Genomic DNA, 25836 nt, shown 5'->3' with positions numbered 1-25836 from the left:
GAACTGACGTGAATTTGTTTAGGTCGACGCAAATTGGATGACGTGTTTGCCCTCAACGCGCGATATTCGTTTCAATCGCTTCTTTCACACAAGTTACATCATTTTAAATTGAGCAAGATATTCATGTAGAAAGCTTGTTGACTACTACGGTGTGAAACGTCCGGGTACGCGTAGACATTCCCCGTCGCCTGAGGTATTAATTTGCGGCAGGGACACGAAAAACAAGTAACCCCGCAATAATAGAGAGCAAGGAAGGCAATGCTTTGCGTTTGGTGTGAACACGCAGTAAAACCATTTAAACATCAACAGCAAGTACAAAAATAACCTGGTGGCTAATTTGTAAGAATTTGTACGATGCGAATTGTACAAAAATGTACAATTATTTAAAAACGCAATACTGAATCTTATCTTAACCTAACATCACTGGCGTGAAAGGAGATACCAAATACAACAACGCATGAAGATCATACAAATGTATAGGAAATAAACCCTATTTGCACGGGATTAATATTACAATTAATATTGATTTGGCGGGCTCATATATAATTTTTCAAGGTTTTATCAACGGTGTGCAAATAATGCAGGCCGTTTTGAAGTGTTTTGATATAATTTCGCGTGCTGGATCATATCCATATCTGCTAACACTGTCGTTTTGGCCAGGAAAGCCCCGATTGTTTATTCATCATGGAAACTCTCATAACATTAGAAACATTCTCGTAACTTTTGTCCGGTTCTGGGGTCTCAAATGCTGACAGGTAGGGTCATATAACATTTAACACCATCCAACTAGGCTCTACAAACTACACACAAAGCCATCACATACAGGAAATAAATCCGTAAATTTGAGTAAAATCACAGCCTTAGCTTATCCCGTGCGAATGCGACACATGAAACACAGGTGTGGGGAGGTCATTTCTAAATCCCACGAGGTCCCCAGATAATAATCCCGTTCGAATAGGGCTCTAGCCAAAATGGTTACAGATCATTACGGAGATTGTGTTGAAAAAACTCATATTGATATCGTCTCTATTACTCAGAAAAAATATTAAGTGTGTTATTTGTCTTCGCAAACAAACACCTCATCCCCTTATCCAATATGATTTAGAATCGGCAGTCATTTCACAAGCTCATTTAAACGGTGCATACTGCTTGTGTGTCGGCGTGCAGGATTCCTGTTTTTAATCCATATATTTATTGTGACAGAGCAATGTGAAAATGGCTTGCCCTCGGCGACAGACTGTCAACTCGAAGCTGCTTCCATTACATGATCCTCTGAAGTGAGAGAGAGAAAGAGAGAGTAAACGAAGAAAAAAACTACTGAAAGACACCCAGCAGTATCCTCACACTCCATTATACCCTGCAATAGAATCTGCCTCTCACTTGTTAGGGTGTTTTACTTTCGTTTTTATTATTTTGTACATAAAAAGCTAATACATCAGACAGCTAACAAGAACATTGCGCGAGAAGATATTACAAGATGAGACTTTTATTTTTGGTTTGAAGGACTTCATTAAAACAACAAAAAAACTGATCATTATCCCACATTTACTGCAATGCTATCAAGGTGACAGTGCAAACACGCAAGAAAGAATCACACAGGGCAAGAAAACAAACACAATAAGGAATCTAACCGCAATTGCAATTTTTTCTAGGTTATGAGTACAAATGCACACAAAGACTCATGCAAGCGCTCTCGAACACATGTAAGCATATATAAATATATACAGGGGCTGACCAGGCATATCTGCGCAAGAAAGGGGAATTTATATCACCCTAAGGTTTTCTTGTGAAAAGAAGACAAATGAGCAGGAGTATGTGAGCGCAGCGCTAATGAGCACACTGCTATTGTTGCACACAGTTGCCGATTGATTTCATGTGAATCCCCCACTCTAGCAAATAAAGAAAGAGCACGAGACTCCCCGGCTTCCTGCGGGGGGGAAAGTTTAGGACCCGCAGCAGCCACGGGAGGCTTGCGTTTTATTAGCGTAGCGCGACCGGATTCGCCATTTGCTTCTTTAATTACTTTGCCTTAATGAACCTTTTGTAACATTTGTTGTGTATCGCGGTTTACCATCTTTGAATTAAAATACTGCTCAGTGATGCAGACCCAAGCAGAGAGACAGTCAGATGATTATGCTTAATTGGAATTCAGATTGACAATGACCAATCATCATAGGAGCTTCGACAGGAAGTAACCTTTCAAAATGATTTTTGTATCTATCTTCAGACGATCGAAGAACTAATAAAGAAATAACTACAGTATATGCAAACAATTTTGTCTTTGTGGCTAAAGGGTACACTTAACAATTCTGTAGTGCGATATAGTTCCAGTCCTTGATTCTAATTGGTTACCTGTGTTTTATTCACTGGTTTTCAGGAAATGGAAAAACACTGTGACGTTGGTATTTAAATGGTTTAATATGCTGTTGTCAAGTTGTCAAGCACTATTTAAAACTTTTTAATGTTAAGATATTCGCAAAATATCACTAATAAAGCGTGACTAATAATAACGATTTATGGCAAAACATTAAAATCACAAAATATGGAGATAGGTTGAAGGTTTCAGAAGAGAGATGGAACAGTTTTCAGAAGAATAGGAGCGTTATAAATGTTACATTGATACATTTTCTGGCTTCAATATTGGTATTTTGTGGAAACCGTATTATAAGAGCAGTAAGGTTCTCGAGGCTAGTGCTTTATCGTCAAAAAATCATGGCCCTTTCAAACCTTATCCCTTACACAATGCATTCCTGTAATAAATAAGAAAACTTTTGTCCTTACAACTTTGTTTGGTGCAAATTCATCTGTCACTAGCTAGTATTGCTAATAATAGTATTAAACTTGGCTCAGTATTTGTTATACCTTAGCCAACGTAAACTTGACCCAATTAACCCTGCTGAAAAAAAGCAAAAAAAAAAACATTCTCATTTCCATTAAAATACCATGAAGAACCATTAGCTTTTCCATTAAAACCACCAATAAAATCCATACAAAGACCATTACGGCTTCCATTAAAACCAATAAAGCCCACTATAACCATAAAATCCATTCAATTTTCTATTGTGTTTTCAGCAGGGAAAGCTGTCAACATTTCCATGGTATTTTCACACACATTTTTCTTGTAATCCATGTGTTTTATGTCTCATTTCAATAAGGTTGGTTCGCTATAAATAAAGAATGCATTTAATACGGGGTTGCGTTGAGTTGCACTAGATGCTCATTGAACCGGGCTCATAAAACAAAGACATTCAAATGCAAAAGTAAGAATCTGAGTCTGACTTGCTAAACCAACAACAAAGCAACCGCCCAACCGTAAATGAGGAGCCTCAAAACATCTTCTACGTCACGGGCCAGCATGTCATTCCCGTTCCTCCACGCTTCCTCTACACATTGCCCTTATGGACCCCGTCACAAAGTCCTTGATGTTATCAAAGTAATTTGGGTCCGCTTTAATCATTGGGAAAATTGAGCCGCTCGTTTCTCTCCGCCCCTCCAACTCTCTTTTCCGATCTCGGACGCAATCCAATCACTCATAAGAGTGTCTATTGATTGATGTAATCTTATTGGGATGTGAGGTGAGCGGAAAAAGCACGATTGATTGGTTTTGTCTGTGACACATGTTGCTCTGGGCTAGCGATGCGTATCTCCTTTCATCTACTGTTTAATCTCTAAGAGGAGTTCTTAGAGACCCCCTGGCACGCTCAGGCTCCCTTCCCGTCGTCTCTCTCGTTTCTCCGAGCAGGGTGAAAGCCCGGTGGCTCTGTTGCTTGATCTCTTCTTATCCTTCCACTTAAAACTCTATTTCAGCCCGATGCTCCTTTTAAAGCCTGAGCCAGTCAGCCAGGTTCAGAGCAGACGGCCTTCATCTACGCTGCCGGTGATTACAGAGATAGCGCGTGACAGCTCTGTTTAATCAAAAGATGTTTTAATACCATAATGTACAATTCTAGATCTGCCTGGATAAAAGTGAAGAGGATACATTTAAGTAAAACGGCCCTGGTTGGCGTGTGTGGAGCTTGCCGATCCTTATTGCCATGGTTTTAATGAGACACAGCAAATCGCCAGCATCAGATTTCTGGAACTTTTAGGCCCGAAAGGAAATTTCAAGGGGAGATAGCAAAGGCCACAGTAGTAAAATCACAGCTGAGATTATTATCAGTTCTCATTAAAATAAAATTGCCTTTTTAGCATGATTCAACTATACTGAAGTATATTATGTTCACATGTAATCAAAATTCCTATTTATATTTAAATAACCATTTTGTGGTAAATAAATGAGTTTATAGATTAAGTTTTATAGTTTTTCCTATGAATTTACAGTGAAATAAAAGGTACATCTTATTTTCAAGATTCCGTTCACTCAAACATGCAACACTATCGATCGCAACTTCCGGTTAACACTCACTAACTGTGGTAAATAGTATATATATAACTTATCAATAGACTGTGTCAGAATTGCTTCAGTTTAATATAAAAATTCTTTCTAAAGTTAAAGCCGGACTAAAAATATTACTGTATATCACAGCACAACTTGGAATCTAAGAAATATGTTTTTTTCTGTGACGAAAAACTTTAGGAGATATGCTGGTGAAATATTTAGAAAGCATTAAATCATCTGCTGGGGAACATCTTATGTTTTAAGGCTTGGCAGAATAAGTACAACAAACCTCTCTATAGACCACTTCGCAATATATAAACACTAGTCGAAAAGCACTTCTGGCTTCATTTTTATTTATTTTATTGTTAAACCTTACATATATCATTCAATCTTGTATTTGTTTCATCATAAATGGTCGAACCAGAGCGGTTTCTGTTTTACGAAGTAGTCTATAATAAGTTGCACCACTAATGTCTAACAAAAATGGTCCCGGCCTATTCCTGTGAAAGTTTTATATAAAGCATTGTAAATTTGTTCCCATGCATGAGGTATACCCTTAGCAAACACCATTCATTCCAAACACCATGAGGATCTAAAAAAATGTCTCCAGTGTCATTCAAGGACCTCTAGAACCAAAGTACAAAACAAGGAAACAATCAAGGAACACTGGTACACTACTGATAAGATAGTTAAAAGACCATTTAATAGCAAAATAAAGATTATTTTGTAAATGTTTAAACATATAATTAAAGGTTTTATGTTGTGGGATTACTCTGCATGGGAATTTTAACTGGCTCTTTTGTGGATTAACGTCCTGCCAGTAAGAGCAATTTTCACAGTGCCCTTAAAAAAATGCTTCGGCAGTGGAACCCACATCTCTCGTACAGGCTCTTTTTAATAGCGTTCTATGTAACTACACATTTGAATGAAATTGAGTTATGAAACAAAAAGTAATATAAAAATATAATGTCACCTGTGACGAGTGTTGGCTCATCAACATTCAGATTCAGTCTTATTTTCTCATAACCAACTTTCAACCTCCACATATTGAAACAAATGAAAGGGATCGTTCACCCCAAAATGAAAATCCTGTCATCATTAACTCCCAATTATGTCATTTCAAACCAGTATGACCTTCTTTCTTCTTCAGAACACAGAAGAAGATATTTTGAAAACGCCTTCATTTTGGTGTTGGTACCCGAACAACAATGGCGGTACTCATTGACTTTTTGGTTTAGTGTCCATACGATAGTTTTACGAAGTTTTACTTAAAAATATCTTCTTTTGCATTCTGAAGAAAAAAGAAAGTCAAAAAGGATTGAAATGACAAGAGGGTGAGCAAATCATGAAAGATTTTTTATTGTTAGATGAACTCTTTGACCTTATGTAATGCTTTCTCCAAACAGACCAACGTTTCTAAAAATGACAATTTGACATATATAATACCTCAGTCACAAAACTGTTTCGAACTGTTGGGTGTAACACTGCGACTCTAGTTCTTTGGCCCCGTGCTCTCACCCATATGGACACCACAAACACGGCAAATTTATCACTTGGGTCCAGCGCAATTACTTGGGGAGCCACCACGTGACAGGGATCAATACGGCAGAAGGCGCTCGGCCATTGACGGCCGACCGTGACAAAGTGCCCCCGTGGCTTTTCGTGAATCCCCTCTATTGAGAAAGTGGATTATCAGCCTTTGTGAGCCTCCCTATTTTTGATTTACTGTTGAGGTGGGAACGGTATTATTAAGAGGCCTTTGTTTTACAAGGAGGAGCGGCACCGAGCGTGACCGCAGCTAAAGTTGGAGTGGCAGATTGATGTTCAGACAGAATAACTCCTCTTTATTATCTCATTACCAAACGGCTCACTCATTCATTTACTCTCGTTCTCACCGCCAGTAAGGCCAGGTGGGGACACTAACTTTCAGGCTGCTTGCTGGACTTCTCCGAGTGGTCAGTAGGGGGCCACAGTATGTCGGCTTTTTGACGGTCTCTGCGCAATTCCTGCACTTCTAACAGCTGACGGTCACTTGTGCGGTTTGGCCAAAGCTGGTTGAGGTTAAGCCATTCGAGCTGATTCCGGATCAGCTGTTAAAAGCAAACGTGCCCGTTTATAATAAGCATCCTACAGTTCCTTGACTCAGCTCTGGACGCCATCCAGACAGTCTGCTTTGGCACCGTCGTATGCGGTCTACACACTTCTACCAGGCTTTTGCTAATTAGTTAGACACCTCTGGGATGTGCAAGTCCTTTACCAAATGCACAAAGAGGGAGATGTGCCAAATACACAAGAAAAGAGACGAATGCACACACACACACGTTTTCCGGACATGCTGCAGTAAAACTGGGTTGGGATAAGACACTGCGTAATAGATTTTAGCTGCTTCGCTAGGCTTCCCACACACTGCAGCCCCGGCTCTTGGGTTATCTCTTTTAATGGTGGTGGGGAGTCTGAACGGGGGACGAAAAGGGGTGAAGTCAGCAAAAACAAAATGCCGCCATTAAATCATCTCGGTGGATATCGTGTCAGGACTGTAATAGGAAAGCCGCTCATCATCCGAAAGGTTACCGCTCTTCCAGAACATCCTCCTCCTCCTCTATCCACTCCCCGGGTTCAGACCGAAACGTGGGCCGCGCTGTTCATCCCCCAAGACCCCTCGCACCAAACCACTGGACTGAGTATGAGCGATTGGGGCGCTCAGGTTTTGGTCATGCCGAAGTGATTCGATCTTTGTGGTTCGTGCCAAGGCTTAGAGATTCGGTGGGCCACAGAGATATAGCTTGTCACTGTTGTTGTCACAAAAGCACAAATGCTAGTCAGCTCGCTAGCAGACACACTAGGGTTTTTGTTATGCCGTTAACTAGATTTCCCCATGAAAGCCTTCACTCTCTGGCTTTGGAGAGCTGGCTTGGCACTCGGAGAGGGAGACGACTGATCGGGAAGAAAGAAGGGAGTGTGAAGAAGAGAGCAGATGAAATGAGCGAACGGTGAGAGAGGAGAACAGAAAATAAAAGGAGAGATGGTCATTCATTGAGGTTGTGTACAAAATGTAGAAGAACTTGGCCAAAATGCCAGAACAAAAACTTTGATTTACACATGAAAATTATGCAGTTAAACATGAGGATCATTTGGTTCTTAATTCTGTGGAAACAGCTGATTCAGTCCTTGTCTACAATACTACATTGTCGTTTAAAACGCATCCTTTCTCTTTGTTTGGCCTTCTATATACATTGATATGTCGTGTTTGTACACCACAACAATGCTTAAGTTTTGATAAAAACAATCCAATTAATATAAATAAAAGCCCCCATCGTATTGTAATGTGAACATTGAAGCTTTTAAAAAATGATTAAAGATTTAAGTCATGTATGCAGTTATGCACTATTGAGTCTAAAGAAAAATGGTGGACTGCAGTTGTTTTCAATATATTCGTTTTGGCATGATTCAGTTTCTTTCTCTCATTTTATCGTATGATGTTAAAGTAATAGTTCACCCAAAAAGAAAATTCTGTCTTCTTTTACTCCCCCTCTTGTCTTATCTTATTTTAAAGTACATAAGAGATGTGAGTAATTGATGACAGAATTTTCATTTTTGGTTGAGCTATCGCTTTGCAGGCAGCAACAGCTCCGTCTGTTGGTCTGTCTGTCCATTATAAAAAAATGTAGGCAGAAAATTAAATTGCATGTTGAATTGGCTAACATTTTACTAATGTGCAGTACAGGGAAATAAGCATTTTCAAATGTTTCAATGTGTATTTTCAAGCGACACTATAGAACTTTTGCAGTGGTTGATAAGCGCAATGGTCTGTTACCGTTGTAGTAAAGAATATCGCTGTGTAAACTTCCCTATGGGCAGCTCAATACAAATTAATTTGTTTACTAAGCTGACGGACGAATGCAGAAACGCTGTTTGAAAACCATATCGCACTCTTCCGCAGGCATAGGATGGGCAGGGCTGTGTGTACCGACCCGACAGATATTCCTTTGGTTGTAGCCGCTATGAGGCCGCTCAGGTAGTAGCGGCAGCAGAACTCGTCTGGTTAAGAGTTTGTCTACCACTGAAATAAATTTAGAGACATTATTTTATGTTCGAAAAACTACAAAGTGTTGCTTTAAATGTATTTGGATTAGCGTTGACAGTCTCAGATCAGTATTTGTAAACAAATGTACAATAAGTCAAAGTCAGTGATTTTCCCAAGTAGTCAGTTCTGGTCAGAATAAACTGCAAAATGGACCGGACTTTACGCCAATTGGTCAAATTTTTGGCTTTGAAGAACAAAGCCCCGGCTGACTCTCCCTGGCAGAACCGGACACCATTGCATCCCTAATGATAACCAAGAGACAACATAGCTGCTGGACTCGAACACCAACCTGCACGAGCCATTAACTAGCCCGACTGAGAATCATTCATCATGATATCAATGAGGTGAAAAAGTCAAGAGTTTATTAAGGCTTGCATGATGCAAACGCCTCTGTCCGTAGACAACACTCACCCAAATAATGCACAGTGCAAATTCACACTTTAAATGCAATGCAACATCTCATCTCAAGACACATTTATACAAACTATAAAGAACAACTACAAAATCAAAATGTCATATGTACAATACATGAAACAGAGTCCAATTAAATTGTAAATACAGTTCAAAATATTCAAGTACAAATGAACATTTAAAACAAAATGGCAACACGGCGTATGCCAGAAACACTTTAAGAAAAAAGGCAGAAGAGTTCAATACTTAGGTAACAGACGTCCTGTAATCTAACAGGCTCCATCTACTAGCATTATCTTCACGAAGCAGATGCAATATACGTGCCCCAACAAACACACACACACACACACACAGAACGCTGTGAACTAGGTAAGACGGCTCAGTAGAACGGAAAGATAAAGCTCTGGCTGAAGATACAGCAGGGTGAGAGGTTAAAGGGCAGCTGAAGTCATCCAAAGATGGAATAGATGTATAAATCCCAGGAAGGAAGTATTGCGTCTGCTCCGGTGCAAGTAAGCAGTTTGAAAGGGCATGCGGGGCAAGGCTGTCCCCCATGGCATAAAGATAGAAGCCACAGGATACCGTCATCTGTCAACCGTCCTGCCTCGGAATTAGGCAGCTAGGCTGTCAAAAGTGCAATACACGTTATGAGGGAATGTGAAGGAGGGTTGATGGTTCAGATACCAGAATACCAACACAACCCAATGCCAACTAAAAAACTTTAGTTTTAACATTCTATGACGTTATGGAGTGAAATAGGTTATATTTAGGGCTGTCACTCAATTCATTGCTTGCAGAATAAAAGTATGTGTTTAGATAATATATGTCTGTATACTGTGCATATTAGTTTTGTATTTATAAACACAAAAACATACTTAAAAACACACACATATATATATATATATATATATATACGTAGGAAGTATTTGGATATATTTATTTATATTTACCAATAATTTAAATAATATATAAATGTTTATTTATTTTATATATTTTTTCAATATTAGCATGTATGTGTATGTGTTTATGAATACAAAATCAAAAGGCACAGTAGACAGGCGTATATTATGTAAACACAAACTTTTATTCTGCACGTGATTAATCCCAATTAAAGTCCCTGTGAACCGGAAGTTGAGGTTGTTTTTACTTCCTTATTTTTATGCATAACTGAATGAAATGGAATTTTAAATGAGAAAATAGTGGGCGTGGCTTTCGCTCTGTGATGTATAAAACAGCCGTTGTATTTTAAAATGGAACTGGGAGCAGACTGACATTTGAAGGGGAGGAGTTAACGGATGCTCTGCCCAAGCCATCTAATATGAATAGTCATTACAGGAAGTGCATTTTTTTAGATTATGACGCCACACAATTTTAAAATGAGAATGACCCACATTGATAAACTATTTACTATTAACGCTGCTATATATCATGTAAAATAGGCATTGTCATTTTTTATTTCACTGGGACTTTAATCGCAGCCTTCGTTATATTTCACCGCAAAATAATATAAAAAACACATTTCAGTTTAAAGGAAACAAAGCATATTTTCATAAACCATCATTTTCAGTATTTTGATGTGTCCATTTTATAAAAATTTAGCAAAATCTTGCCAAACTATTATAACTGTAATACTTGTTTTTTTAATATGTAATAAGAAAAAACACATTTAGATTTTGTGGTGAAATATGACTTAGATATGTTTTTGTGAGATTCACCCATTAACAAATACGACGCTTCGTAAAAACTACAGTGCAAATACAGATATTACCATATTCACCTATATAACTGCACCACAACTTGTAAAATTGATTCTAATTTCTACTTTAACCCATTAACCACACATAGCACAAGCAAAAGACAGCAGATCCAAGAAACAAAAGCATTAAGCAAATTCACAATAAAAAGAAGGTAAGACAGGGAACGCAGCGTTGAGAAGCACATGTGACTCAGTCAGCACAGATCATGTGATCATTGGGTTAGTAGTGTGTGCCGTTGTAGAGCCAACGTGAAAGAGAAAGTCCAGAAGGCCCAGATAGAAACTGGGCCAGATGCCAGTGAAACGCTAGCAAAGATGGTGTGAAAAGCCCCAAAATCTTAGATGCAAGTTAATCCGCAAGCGTCACTGTTCATGTATTCCAGTACAGCACCCTACAAGCAAATACCTCCAAACTGGCTAACTGAGTCTCCATACAGACTAAAATCCACAAAAAGTCCTTTAATAGTGTCCGATGAGGGTTGATCTTCCCCAAACGCAATCGTCCACATTTGATCGTCTTTTCACAAAACTCGGAATGGACCATCATTTAACCATGATCAAGTCCATGGCACGGTCCGCTTTGGGTAGAGGACGATCGAAGGTGGCGGTCAGAGGTGGCCATCTGCGACTCCTCCCCGACCCCAACACCGCTCTTCAAACGAGATATTTCCCTCTCTCTCTCCCTGTCTTTCTCTCATCTGTCCTTTGCTAGGGAGGTGGGGAGGAGATGCTGCCCGGCTCTCAAAACCTGTTCAATGCAAAGATAGAAAGAGTCAGGCCAACACGCCTCAAACCACAACCGAAGCCAAATACCTGCTAACCTGCTTAGCAAAACATTGCGTATTTATGTCTCCTACATCAATGCATTGTCTTGAAATACTTGTAACTTTCACTTACCCTGACAAGCCACTCCAATTACCCGAATACGGCTCGGAGTTGGCGACTGTTTGTCACTTCTATTATGTTAGTGTCAATTAAAAGTCTCTCTGCGTGTATTGCAGCGTTACCATAGAAATGTTACGGCATTGAAAAGCATGACAGCATATGTTAAAGACAAACAATTGATCTGAATCCCGTTCAAAGAATTCAAAACCTCATACAAGGGGCCAAGTGATGACGCTAAATCAGACAGCTCATTACTGCCGTACCAATTGAGCAAATACATGTGGCAGCCAAACAGAGAGGGCACCGTGGAGCTATTCGCACATGCATGGCAGAATCTTTAAAACGAAGCTTGAACTTTAATCATGAGGACTATAACCCCCCAGATCAAACATGCTCTCGCGAGCGCAGATGATCAAAGCCGCGTGGCGCAAGAGCTTACCCACCTCACTAGGTTTTCATTGTCGCCCGGTCCCTTGCAGGTGGTGCACTCGGTCCGCGTGTCATCGGCTTTGGGCTTTTTCTGCAGAGTAGACTGCCTCTGTCTGCGCTCCCGCGGCGACGGTTCCTATGGAAACGCAAGCTATTAGAGGCGAGCGCCGTGTGTGTTTGAATGAGGCTGGTGAGTGGAGAGGCCTGAGATTGCTGTGCAAACATACACAAGCTGTCTTCCTTCATCACGCTCTCTAAATATTAGAGGTAGATGAGTGCGATAGACAGTCGTACAGAAGCATGTGTGCTCACCTCAATCTTCTCTTCCTCGCATATGGATGTCCTCTTCCTCTTCTGGCCTCTGGTTCTCTGGTTAGGGCAAAATGACATATAATGGTATGGTTATAAAGCACTTTTAACTTTTATATTGTTGATAACAAGTTGTACAGTAGATTCTTTTATCTAAATCCTTGTGTTTTATTTGATCATGTAGCTGTCCTACAAGAACCTCGGATGTCCAAATTCCCTTTTTTCAGGAAATGGGAAAACACTGTTCTGTTTAAATGATTACATACTTGCATACTGCGTCGTCAAATTGACAAACACTTTTTAATAATTTTTATTGGTTTTATATTTGCAAAACCGAAGGACAAACATACAGGGTGACTAGTAAAAATGATGTATGGAAAAGAATATATTTATGAAATATATTTAAAATACGGAGATACTATGTTTAAGAAGGACAGCAGCAATTTGTTAAAATAAATTATTGAAAATTATTGAAATTATTTAAGGGATAGTTTACTAAAAATGAAAATGTATGTCATTTCAAACCTGCATGACTTTCTTTCTGCTGAAGAACACAAAAGAAGATAGTTTGAAGAAGGTTAGTAACTAAACAACTAAAACCACAGAGACATTTCTCAAAATATCTTTGTTTGTGTACTTTAGAAGAAATAGTCATATACAGGTTTTGAATAAAGGTGTATTGCATCAGGGTGAAAAAATGATTACAGAATGGTTATTTTGGGTGAACTATCCCTTTTTTTGAGATTTACAGTACATTAGAAATTGCCTAGGTCTGAGGTAAATAATATATTAAAAATGATTCAAATAAAATTGATGCATTAAGCAGACACTTTTACCCAATTAAATAATATTAATGCTGATAAAAAGCATTACAAATCCTCCCCAAAATAAGAACAATTACAAAAGTTCAAGGGGCGAGCTATAACCTACTATCCCATTTCAGCTTCTCATTACACTACCATAACACAGTGACTACAAAATGTATTGTAATTTCTTCACTTCCCAATTTACATTCAATGCTAATACACTGGTTTATTAACAAAACTTACAAAACACTGTAGTCAATACCATTGACTATATGTGGAGTGATTTGGTTCCTTCAGATTGCAATGTTCTACATGTGTCAAATTACACAATAACACACACCAAAAAAACGAAAAAAAGCCAATAGTTCAAACAACGATTTATAAGCGTCTTCGGTCCTATCATAACCAGCAAAATACGATCTGAAAAGCCACTCAGGTGGATTGTATGTGGTGTGGTTTAACCCCTGTTGAACAGAACAAAGTTTACCCCTCTGTAAATAAACACATCAGCTGGAGACTGACTGCTCACTGTACCTGCTACAGATGTCAAACAGTGGTGCTTCTCTCTAATCCAAATCTCTCATTCAATTCGGCTCCCACTCGTGTGACAGAGGGATTCAAGCCTTTTGTTTAGAGCCAAGACCGCAGCCTCTACCAATGCGTACATAAGGCCATTCTACAATTGGGTCACCCCTAACTGTTAAATTGGATTTTGGTGTGTGCCACGAACCGCGATCGAGCTTCCAAACTCAGTTTTCGTGTCCGCATTTGTCTTGTCTACCATCAACAGACCGACCCTTCATCTCCATCAGCGGCCTATCGACGAAAACCAACGCGCAAATCAAATCAAACGTCTGCGCCTTAACGCAAACAGGCGTACGGCGGTGCCAAGCCGGGGCTTTTTAAAAAGGGAAGAAAAAACGACAACATATTTAAACAGATTGTGAAAACAATTCCATCTGTCGCCTTTGGCTTGCCACCACACGGCAGATGGAACACTTATCATTATAAATGCTAACTGCTTCCGCACTGCCAACTGGCACTTAAATGCCTCTGCCACTTCTCCCTCGATGGTAGCACCAAACAAAGGCTCTCATTTATTTCATTATTCCTTTATTACGGCAGACTCGATTAAGGTAATCTAGATCGGTGGAAAGCTTGCGCCGAGAACCTCGACTTTGTGACGGTGAAGCACTGTAAACAGGGTGAAGGGCTGACGCAAACAGAAATCTTCGCTTGGAACAGCACGGGCGATTCGACTGAAACGAACTTTTTAATTAAGCACTTTGGATTGCTGCATCTTTAACAAGCATTGAATCAATTCTCACAGAATTGGAAAAACTACTGGTGCATACAGAGGCACTGCGTTGATTCAAAGACTAATGGCTTACGATTCGGGATGAATACGCAAAAGAATAATCAAAGAAGGTGTCTGAATGAATACTGTACTACCGAGTGCATTTTTAGAATTAAGTACTTTTAGGTTTTAGTGCAGTTGCGACCCCAAAGCCACTATGATATTGTGGTTCCTAGACTTGATTCTGGTCCCTTGTTCAATGTACAGTAACTTTATTGGATAAAAATGATCTCATAAGCCCAATCGTATACAAAAGCAATAGCCACTCCCCCAGAAAACAGAAAATTAAGCATTAAAGTAGCAAATTCCCTCACTGAATTACGTGCCAAAGTTAAAAACGTATGGTAGACAGCGTTGCATAATCTCCTCTTTTAAAAGGACACAAAGCTTTTCAAATCAAATTATAAAAAGTCTGAACAAAATCTCAGTGTGTGTCAGTCATGAGAGCCGTTTCAGTTTAGCAGGAGGGCCAGGACTCCGTAGCTTTTAAAAAGTCCTACACATTGGCGAGCGGTGCGGTACCACTGACTCCTGAACGGACGGAAGCAGGGGGTCGATCAGCCGGCTGTGATAAATCAGAACACAGTTTAACAAGGGCTTGCCACAACCACACTGACTGGTTAAGGGTATTAAAAATGCAAAGCAGGGCACCGGCACACGCTGGAGTGCAAGTGAAGATAAATTCTGCAGTGAAGCATCTTTCTTTGGCTAAGTTTAGTTGGAGCTTCCGAGCAAAATAAAAGCCTTTTAATCCAGCCTCCCTCTGCCGAAGCCTTTGCATCCCTTCTGGGCACAAGACTAAAAGGAAAACACATTAACCCTGCCTGGCACGCACTCAAACGCATAAATACGGCAAAGAAAAATGACGTTCGTCCGACAGTCATTCTTTCACTTGTTCTTTTTTGTTTGAGCTATTTTGACAACTGCCAGCCAAGGCAAGCATCCGCATTGCTGCGGAAGGCATAAAAACGGTGCTTTACTTTCTAATTTGGCTTAAAACGAGCATGGTGAGGTTTATTGACAAAGCTTTAAAACAAAAGGTTGAAAAATACAAAATGAAGGAAGGCTGGAGAGCTTGTCGTTTCTCCGATAGATATCTTTTGTCTTCCTTAAGGGGATCTGGGCTGCCGGAGCGCTATCGAAAGATCAGAGAATGCTGGACAGTGATAAGTGGAAGCCACAGAGAGCCTGAAAGACAAGCCCTATCTCAAGTCTGAGAAAACACACACACAAAGCTCAATATAGGGCTGGCACAACTCGCCGTAATGCGCACACAGCCACGATCATAGATTGCTAAGCATAACTGCTCTGTTCCAAAGCCTAGTGAGAATTTTAAAGCATTACAGCCAATAATGCTACATCATCATATGTTAACGTTTATCCAAAATCTAAGGCTGCGCTTCTTAACACAGCAATCTGTAACAAGCCAACCAATGATAAACAAGGTAAGATAAAAGTTCATTACAAATCTATTTACAATTACATTTACTAATGATCGGTATTAAACGATCAAACCAGTATGACTTTCTTTCTTCTTCAGAACACAAAAGAAGATACTTTGAAGAATGTTGGAAACCGAACAAAGGCGGCACCATTGGTTTTGTGTCCATACAATAGAAGTGAATGGGTCCCGCTGCTGTTCGGAAAACAACATTCTTCAAAATATCTTCTTTTGTGATCTGTGGAAGAAAGCAAGTCATACTGGTTTGAAATGACAAGAGGGTTAACACTGATAGAATTTTCATTCACTCTAAGCAGAGTGAAATTCATCTTGTACAATGAGTGTCTATGAGACATTCCATCATAGTTCCTAATGAAGTCCCATGACTATCCGCATCCTGCCTTAGGCAGTTCACTTGATTTTTTATAGACAGTGTGTCAAACTCCGAACAGTGTACATAAAGAGGACATTTCCAATGGGGTTTTTACAAATAGTGTAATTATGGTTGCATTACAAGGTAAATGTAAAACACTAAAGACAATAGAGTGTTTAGGTTGTTTTGACCTTGTATCTCTAACTGATAACCTTAGCTAAGGCTCAAGAGACTAAAGAACAGGTCAATTAACTGTTTTAAGTGAGAAGCAAGAATCAATTTCAAGTCAATAAATGACTATTTCACCTGAGGCGACAGTCAAACCGTGAATTAGAGCAGAAGATTGAGGTGCAAGCTGAGTCCGGGAAGTTCAATTACACCCATTTTCCACCAAAATGATGGTAATGCTATAACCAGTGCTTGGATTGACTTTAAAGCTAAACCAGGATGTAGGTTGCAAGTTAAGCATGAGAACTTTACATAACCATCTTAGTTTTGAATGGAAACGGTAAAATTGGACACAAACTTTGGCATCGTTATTGACACTGTCCCATTTAAGAAGCCCAAAATTCATCATATGTGACCCTGGACAACAAAACCAGTCACATGGGTCAATTTTTCGAAATTGAGATTTTTACATAATCTGAAAGCTAAATAAATAAGATTTCTATTAATGTATGAGTTATAAAGTAGGACAATATCTGGCTGAGATACAATCGCTTAAAACACAGGAATTTGAGAGTGCTAAAAATCTAAATACTGAGAAAATTGCCTTCGAAGTTGTGAATCAGGAGCACTGTGACAGGCCATCCACTCACAAAAATTAAGTTATTATATATTTACGGTAGGAAATGTACAAAATATCTTCATGGAACATGATCTTTACTTAATATCCTAATGATATTTGGCATAAAAGAAAAATTTATCATTTTGACCCATACAATGTATTTTTGTCTTGTACTAAAAATGTTCCCGTGCTTCTTAAGTCTGGTTCTGTGCTGCAGGGTTACATATGTGTATAGGTGATGTAAATACTCACCGTCCCTCTCATTTGATGTTTTTTGGGATCTGGGCTCATTTCTTGAGGGATAAATTTGATCGGTCCCTTGATCTGCCTCCTGGACCTTTTAGTTCCATCCGGTAGCGTCTCCATGGCAATGTCCGCTTCGTCGCTGCTGGCCTGGTCGCACTCAGAACATTGCCTGGAAAAGGACGAGAAAGAGCGCGAGTGATAAAGGAGTTCTGCTGCTTTCATTTGACCTTATTGATTTCTCAATCGGGAGAAATCTTCGAGACGAGAAAGTGGCTTTCAAGGTCCGTGTCAACCTTTCCATCGGAAGCCGATGCCTCGTATTCGTGCCAACAAAAGGTTTGTTAAATATAACACACAAACAATATATAAAATTGGAAGTGAAGGAATAGGTGATTCTTTAGTGAGAGCAAAAGCTTTTTGATTATACAGTATTACTGTCTCAGGGGCAGGCAGTTGCCAGTAATTAGGTATGACTCGGTCCCCCGCACCATTTTATCTTTCAAATGCTTTCTAATTTCCATCCAGCAGCGCGGAACGACATCACGCTTTCTTATTCATGGATTAAATGAATTACTCGAATCAGCAACGAAAGCATTGGGTAGGGCTTGACAAATAAACAAAACGCAGAAACGCTCACGCAAGCAAACGGTGGAGCTCCACATACATTTTCAAAGTGACAGTTAGTATAACCTTATAAAAGTAAACGCAGAAAGACTTCTGAAGCGCTGCAAATGGTGTATTACTCTTAGAATTCAAACCTTCACAGCTGCTTTATTTCGCTTCAGTCTTCAAAGTTAAAATTTGGAAAGAACATTGGCAGTACTTGTAGTTACAACACACAAGCGTGGTAAAACATTTTAACACTTCCAAAGTACATTTTATAACGTTCACACTCACGTAAAAGATCAACAACATCAAAATGTAACATTAAGTCTGTCTGGTAGATTTGAAATTCTTTCATTAGACGCAAACGCCCGGTCCGTGTCTGTGTGTATTTGTGGGTCTATACAATATAACAATTAATATTATATCAAATTTATATTATTATTTTAGTTTATACTAATTGTAATGTAATATACAAGGACTCCTTGTCTACCAGAAGTTACGTTTAGGCCTCATAACGTTTGTTTGCTTATGTTGAAACCATCTATAAGATGTGTATGCTAGTGTTTACCTTAAATATGACAATATTAACTTTAAAAACTGAGAAGCACATTTAAAATGTAAAGCTATGTACACAGATGAAAAATATGAATGCTTCCAAAGAAATTCTAGAATAAAAGCAATACATTTCTTCTACTTCTAACTAATGTTCATGACTGTAAATGTCCACTTTAATTAAATACATCCACTACCGTTCTAAGGTTTAGGATCGCTCATTTTCCACACATTTTACAAAGCAAGCAAATCAAGACTGTGGAATAACATGATTGTAGCTATGGGTTATATATTTAGACTGTGTAACATTAAACTATTATATTATATCAATGTAGCCATTGCTTAGAATTAAAAAAAAAAACTCTTTGCATTTCATCAATCATCTTTGACCTTGTGATTTTTTTAAGTTCTCACCTATGTTAGGCTCTTATTTGCTGTATTTTTTGTTATTCAGCCAAAGTTATGCATTTCAAATAAAATGTTACATATTTAAAATAATGTTGGTACAATCGTACTTTTTTCAAAAAAAATATGTTCAAGCGTACGCCTTTAGATGAAAAGTTTTTTAAGATCATGACAAACATTTGAATGACGTGACTCAAAATTTAGATTTCTCGTATATATAAAATACCTCCCACCCCAATATTATGTTCCAAAAAAAAGACATGGGGGACAAAACTACTTTGTCCTGTTGTGGCTCTCTCACCAGTAGCTGTTTTTTGTCTTCTTCGGCATGCGTGTGAGTGGAGGGTCCAGGCAGCCCAGGTGGTAGTGCAGCTTACATGTGTCACACAGCAGTAAAAGATGCTGGTCTTGGTTCTTCTTACAGATCCCACAACTACACACAGAACACAAGTCACTTCATATTCATACTGTAGAAATTCACAGCAGGCAACGCTTATATTATATTTATATACTTAAATATAACATTAAAGACATTATGTCATTATGTTGTGACTGATGCTTGACAACTGCTATCATTCAGTGCAGTGTATGCTGTAAGCTAACCTGTAGAGCACAGCAGGAAGGTTAGACGACTTCCCTGGTGATCCTCCCTCTTTCTTGCTCGGCTTTCTTTCTTTAGGGGGTTTCAGAACTACAGGAGAGTTCAGTTTCTACAAAGAAAGTACAGCAGTGACATTCAGCCACATTTAAAAGAGAGACAATCATGTCTGAATTTGAATCTTAAACATTCTTTATATATAGCATATACATGTATTGATACTATAACAGCAGAAAGCCTGAGATGTAGAAGAATAATAACAATAGGAAGAAAGTTTCTCTATTTTCTTTCTATACATCAGAGCGGCATCGTTTCTGTCTGGTTTAGTTAGAAAAATGATCTGGTAGAAGCCGGTCGCACGGCAAGGCAGACCAGCTTCCCTCCAGAGCCGCTGTAATCTGGGTGTTCTCAGTTCAGTGTGCCCCTTGGTACCGGTCCCTATCCACCGCACCAAAGGGATAAGAGGGTCGAGTGAGGAGGTGCCAGGCTCCAGACCCTGCAAACTCAGGAGGACTGTCCATTCTACAACATTTCATTCGATTTGTTTTTTGGGGATGAAAGGTGTTTGCCTAAGAACACAAAAAAAAAAGCTGGAGAAAAAACAGCCGAACAGGCGGCCGGCCATCTGCCGAGGGAGCCAGACAGACTTTGCAGTCTCGCATAGATTGCGGAGATCCCAGTGGTACTCTGGGAGGGTCAAAAAACTGACGAAATTTCCAACGGGGCGGCATTGCCTGGGGAGTTCAAAATTGACGTCTAGGTTTGGCATATAATGGGCCCATGACAACCCGAGCTGAAAAACAAGCTATTTCTTCACAATGTAATGAAAGGTCAGTAGGTATTAAAGCAGAAGACACAGCGTTGTGTGATAAGACACTATACATGTGTGACAAAAAATAGGAAAATCGTAAAAAAAAAGAATATTGTATAAAAAACGTTTTCAGGGATATTTACATACTTAAGAATTGGTGTAAAAAAGTAGAAAAACTGTGTAGTGTCCAAAGACAACATTTTCAAAGGAGATAAAATCCCTGGTCTAGCAAAGCTACTATTTTTCCACTCCTACATCCAAAGTGTTCTGTTGAAACGCCTTCCTCACCCGGGGTGGCACGAAGGACGACAGCATCTCTCGAGAACATCAATAATTTGAGTGTTATGAGCAGACGCCATTGACTGATAGGGAACGAAAATGTAGTAGATAGATGACACAAAAGAGCGGGGCGCCTTGACTGATGTTACTACTTAAGCGGCGCGCGTTTTCTAATTATGTGATTGATGACCATCATTGCAGATTCACTGGCTCGCTCTTTTCAAGACCACTCGGCTCGCCTTGCCTCCTTCTACGGCTCGCTCCATTATTGCTGCATTTATCTGGCAAGAAGACGTTTTAAGAGTTCTTTTTAATTAACCATCTTACACACTCTCTAAGCCGGCTAACCGGTTATTTCGACGCAACTTAAGTTTTAAGTAGTCGCACGTGTGTGCATGCAAATGGACACTGTGTGTGAGATATCACCGTGTGTCGTAGTCCTGATTGACATGTAGTTTTAGGTCAGGACGGGGAAGGGTAGAGGCTTTTAAGATGTCCCATCTTCCTCTTATCGAAGTCTGTGGTTCACTGTGGTTCACAGTGATGAACAAGGTGACAAAATACAGGTGACTTGTGATACCTCCTCTGTTACAACCTCGCTCTCTGTAACCCCACTGTGAGCATGTGCGATCATAAAAACACCGATCCACGATTTTAGATAGGCCACACAAGGTTCATTTTAACCATCAACTTTGACAGACTTGAAATATTTATTTAAAAATAAAACAATCCGGTTCACGGTTGCCGTTACCAATGGCATATTTGTCTCGGAGCATATCCTGCTAAATGGCATTCTAAGTACAGACTGTTATTTAGACAAAAAGAGAGATCTAGCGAACATTTCAGACCTTCACATTTTCACACTCATTAAGTGACCGTCACCCATGGCGACGCACCTTGGTGATGTGGTTGCCATAGCGAGCAGGGGAGAGGTTGGTGGCTTTTAGCTACCGAGTCAGGGCTGAGTGCATGGCCAATGACAGGTCAATCAGTTAGCGTAAATGAAAGAATTTCGCAAACAGGAGGCCCATTACACCGAAGAGAATTACCTCGACGCCGTCTACCCTGTGGGGTGCTGCCTACAATCTAGATTTCTTTCAATCACAGCTCATTACCCAGGTGCAAAAAATCCAGGGAGAAGATTTCTGCTCTCTTTAAACTCTTTCTGCAATGAAGTCAAAAGGGATTCTACGAAAAACACACTTTGACAGCAAGTTCCGCACGACGGTCTCTGATAACCAAACTCTAAGCAAGAACCGTTGTCTATGATATCAAAGAGTTGTTAACTCAAATCGCTTCACGGTTTATTAACTTGGATGTTAATAAGCTGTAATGCTCGATAATATGTTTAAATTAATATAATCAACATCGTATGAAGAACACGATGCATCAAGTGTTCATTTGCAATGGAGTTCAATCTACTTTCTAGGGTTGCACGGTGTACTGGTGCTAGGCTAGCATCACGATGCTAAAGCTACCAATAATGTCGCTCAATGTAGTACCGTCAGTAATGTTGCATATGTGCATTAAAGTTCATTTGCACACGTACATCTGCATTTTGCTTTGTCTCTCCTAAATGATTCTGAGAAATTATTCAGTGAGTTTTTGCTTCGTTCTTGAATAAATCAGCTGTTTTAAACAAACTGGTTGAATGAATAACTGACTCAGCAAAAAAGGCCACCAATTACTGGTGGTTTTAGATTCACGTTTAAAGTAGTCTATCTTTTTCTTAAGAAACATGCTGTTTAAATGAAATTTGAACATTTGAATAACACTACTGGTCAAAAGTTTTGGGACACTTGAGTGAAATGTGTCTCGTTATTTAAAAAATCTTTTGGTCTGACAGTGTATGCTTAAATATCTGAAATTATTTTAGTAGACAAAAATATAATTTTTACAAACAAGCATGTTTTTTTTATTAAAAATGTTTTGGAAGTGGATTACTGTGACTGAATAATGAAGAAAGAGCGGCCAATAAGAGCACAGAAAAGATGGGAACTGCTTTAATATGGTTTTAAAAGCATCTCAGGGTGACCTCAAGAAGCTGCTTGATAAAATGACAAGAAAACATTTTTGCAAATTCTAGTCAAAAGGTGACTACGCCGAAGATGATGAAACTATGAAACATAATTTCCGTAGTTCGCTTTATTTCATTTCACAATTTTGATGTGTAATGATCATCATTATCTAAAATATGGGAAAAAATAAACAAATAAGTGAGTAAGTGTCCAAAACCTTCTGACAAGTACTGTATAGCTACCACGTTTTAGTACAGCAAACTTTAAAATTCCTATACAATAGTGTTTTTCTAATCCTTCCATAGTGAATATTAAGGAATACGACAGTTTTTGCCAGAATTGATCCGATGACTATAGTTAATATCACAAAATATTGTAGTGTATAGTGTAATACAGTGTACTATAATAAATACAAATGTTTAATTTGTGTATTAAGGAAATTTGGTTTATTTTGCAGATTTCAACATTAACACGGCACAGCATTGTGATACTACTTATATCGTGATACTTCAGCTCGTATAGTATCGTACAATATTTTTATGATTCCGTGACAACCCTACTATGTACATACCTGTACACTCAAAACTTCTAGCTCCAGTCCACCCAGTTTATGTATCGAAACTCCTTCATTCTAAAAGTTAGAAACGAATAACAAAAATAATCTGCATAAAGATGCCACAGTATCAAATTCATACTGCTAAATCGGTCACAATGTTATCAAGCTAGCCTTCAGGGACAAACAAAATTCTACCAAAGTGACAAATATAGCCGCTCGAAAGCATCCCAGTGCGATCTCGTACGCTTGAGGGCAGTGGTTTGTATCAGAGGTTGTTTCTGGGAGGGCTGGAAATTCACTGAAACTGTGACAGATAGATGAGGCGTGCAGCTGGATCAAGGGTAGGATGGGGCGGAGAGATGGAAGAGTTGGAATGAAGATGGACAGCGGATAGCAAAATGAGGCGGTTGAAGGTAAGCCGTACCTGCCCAAGGATCCCTCCCATCATGTTCCATATGGCCTGGCCCTCGGTCCTCAGCTGGCCATTGACATTCTGCAGGTCCTCCAGAGACTCGCACAGCTGTGACAGATAAAACCGCAGCAAGGCGGGAGATGAGATAAGACAAGGACAAACTCTAGGCGGCTCTGCCCATTACCACACATACACACACAAATACATACAAGAGTGAACATATCCACAGGCGTACATCAGCTTCAGATGTCAACAAACGTATACACACATTCTATACAATTTGTGGTTGTAAAGAAGAACAAATACAACACGGACCAAATATTACTTTCTTATTTATTACTAATAGATTCGTAGCATGAGCGTGATATACAATGACATTACACTTCCTATGCCTGCCTCTCACACACACACGGCTGTGGCATTTCTCCGTGCAGGGTCCACTCTCAGCTCCAGACAGTAGATAAGCGTCGGGCAGGCATTTGATAAAGACGATGATGAGAGGAAACAGTGCAGAGGTGAAGTTATTATGGGTGTGTGAAACGCAACTACAGAGAGCCGTCTCTTATCTCTGCTGTCTGTGAAGATGAGCATTCATGTGGGGTGCTTGAGGTAACATTTAAAAACGTGTATCCCCTCCACACATACTCCAGATTCAAATAAAAAACCATGGTAGTTACACATTTTTAATGTTATTACTTTTACAATAAGTACAGAGACGATGAGACTTAAACACATAAAGTGGTCCCATTATGCATGTGGGCACTAATAAATCAACTATATCTACTGTTCCCTTAGGTGTATCCTTTCAAAGATCAATATCTTTTTCTAAAAAGTTTTGTTTGAAAACTATGCTTGTGCCATCTATCTCATTAAGAAAAGAAATGCCATCTGATGAATTATGTAAAGCAGCGGTTCTCAACAGGAGGGCTTTGACCCTAGCTGACTTCCAAGGGGCCTCAAGAAGAGTAAATATTTTGTGATTTTTAAGGCCCTTCTTTGGTTTAAGGAGTGTCCAAAAACACGTTAAAACACTTTCATCCTCTAATAACAGGTAGTTATTACCTTACTTATTGACTGACTCTCAAATGATTCGTTTGGTGATTCATCTGTCTAATCCCCTCCATTCTGTCAGCCTACACTGATCTGATTCATCAGACGGTCTAGTCTGCTGTGATTGGTCTACCGAGTGTAGTGTCGCAAATGTAATTTAGGCAGGCAATACACAGAGTGACGTAAATCTGACCCAGACCTAAAATAGGCTAGTTGCACGAGCCGCCATTTTAGATTTTCGAGGCATTATTATTTCCGTTCGTATTACACTGTATTGGAAAAAAAGGATTTTAGTTTTTTTGGGGGTAAAAATATATCAGTGATATAACAGAAAAACCTCTTTACAATGCTGTTAAGCCAACACAACTCTATATAATAGAAAAAAAGACTAAGATTCCCTCCCGTTTATTCTATAATCCATGCACATGTGTGGTTGACCAAAATCTTTATAAACAAGTCATGTATAAATAAAACAGAACATTTCCACAGATATTATTTTGTTTTGACAGTTGGTGGACAAAGAAAGGCACAAAAGCATTTATTTCCTCTTTCGATGAGAAACCGCTACAAACTCTCTCCACACCGGGAGCTCGTCGTCTGACTGCGCGGTGAATAACAGAGGATCTTCTGTCATATCACTGATTTATCAGATTCAAATTTTTATTAAAAAAAATGCTCATATTTGCCGGCCAAAAATATTTTTTCCCATACAGTGTAACACGACCGGAAATAATCCTGCCCACACTCGCTGATCGAAAATCTAATATGGCGACTTCATGCAATTGGCCTATTAGAACGGCAGACGACTCGTTCGCGTGATTCAGAGTCAATTCTTTTTTTTCCAAGCCAATAACTTTGTTATTCGTTCACTTTCGGCTTTACAACTTGGCAGACTGCTTACACACAGCAACATTACACACTGCATGAAATTTAATTTTAAGGAAATGTAATAGTTACCAAAATGAGCACTGAAATAAAAAACTAAAAAAACAAGATAATTCTTATAATTTAGCTATTTTTATAATGAATAAAAGTTTTTCCAGTTAATGTCGAGCTCTAAAATATTTTATTGGGTAGAAATTGTGAGTTTTTGTGAGTGAGGCCTTTGAATATTGTTGAATATGATGGGGTCAAAATTCCTAGAGTCAAAAAGGTTAACGGACAGTTCATCCCAAAATAAAAATGATGTCGTCATTTACTCAGCCTCAAGTTGTTCCAAATCTTTATAAATCTCTTTGAGAGAGAAACACTTGGGCAATGCTTGTCACCAAACAGTTCATGGCCACC

At 39.1% G+C, this 25836-nt stretch overlaps 1 protein-coding gene across 3 annotated transcripts in view; it reads right to left on the bottom strand.

Annotated features, from left to right (window-relative positions):
* The window catches only part of phf14 (PHD finger protein 14), a 69414-nt gene that overhangs the window by 18816 nt on the left and 24762 nt on the right, over nucleotides 1-25836 (bottom strand). For 2 of the 3 annotated variants that reach the window (XM_056741528.1, XM_056741529.1), the window contains exons 11-16: nucleotides 23512-23607; nucleotides 19429-19535; nucleotides 19127-19258; nucleotides 17269-17431; nucleotides 12256-12312; nucleotides 11958-12079 (exon numbers count right to left, since the gene is read on the bottom strand). In XM_056741528.1, the coding sequence (XP_056597506.1) occupies nucleotides 11958-12079; nucleotides 12256-12312; nucleotides 17269-17431; nucleotides 19127-19258; nucleotides 19429-19535; nucleotides 23512-23607 (677 nt within the window). Of the gene's footprint in view, nucleotides 1-8807; nucleotides 11378-11957; nucleotides 12080-12255; nucleotides 12313-17268; nucleotides 17432-19126; nucleotides 19259-19428; nucleotides 19536-23511; nucleotides 23608-25836 lie in introns of those variants that run through there. The other variant, XM_056741530.1, reaches the window with a different exon arrangement.

The sequence above is a fragment of the Triplophysa dalaica genome, chromosome 25, assembly GCF_015846415.1.
Source record: "Triplophysa dalaica isolate WHDGS20190420 chromosome 25, ASM1584641v1, whole genome shotgun sequence".
In the NCBI taxonomy this organism is placed as follows: domain Eukaryota; kingdom Metazoa; phylum Chordata; class Actinopteri; order Cypriniformes; family Nemacheilidae; genus Triplophysa; species Triplophysa dalaica.
The sequence above is the reverse complement of the archived record's forward strand: the minus strand, read 5'-3'. Positions and strand labels throughout refer to the sequence as shown.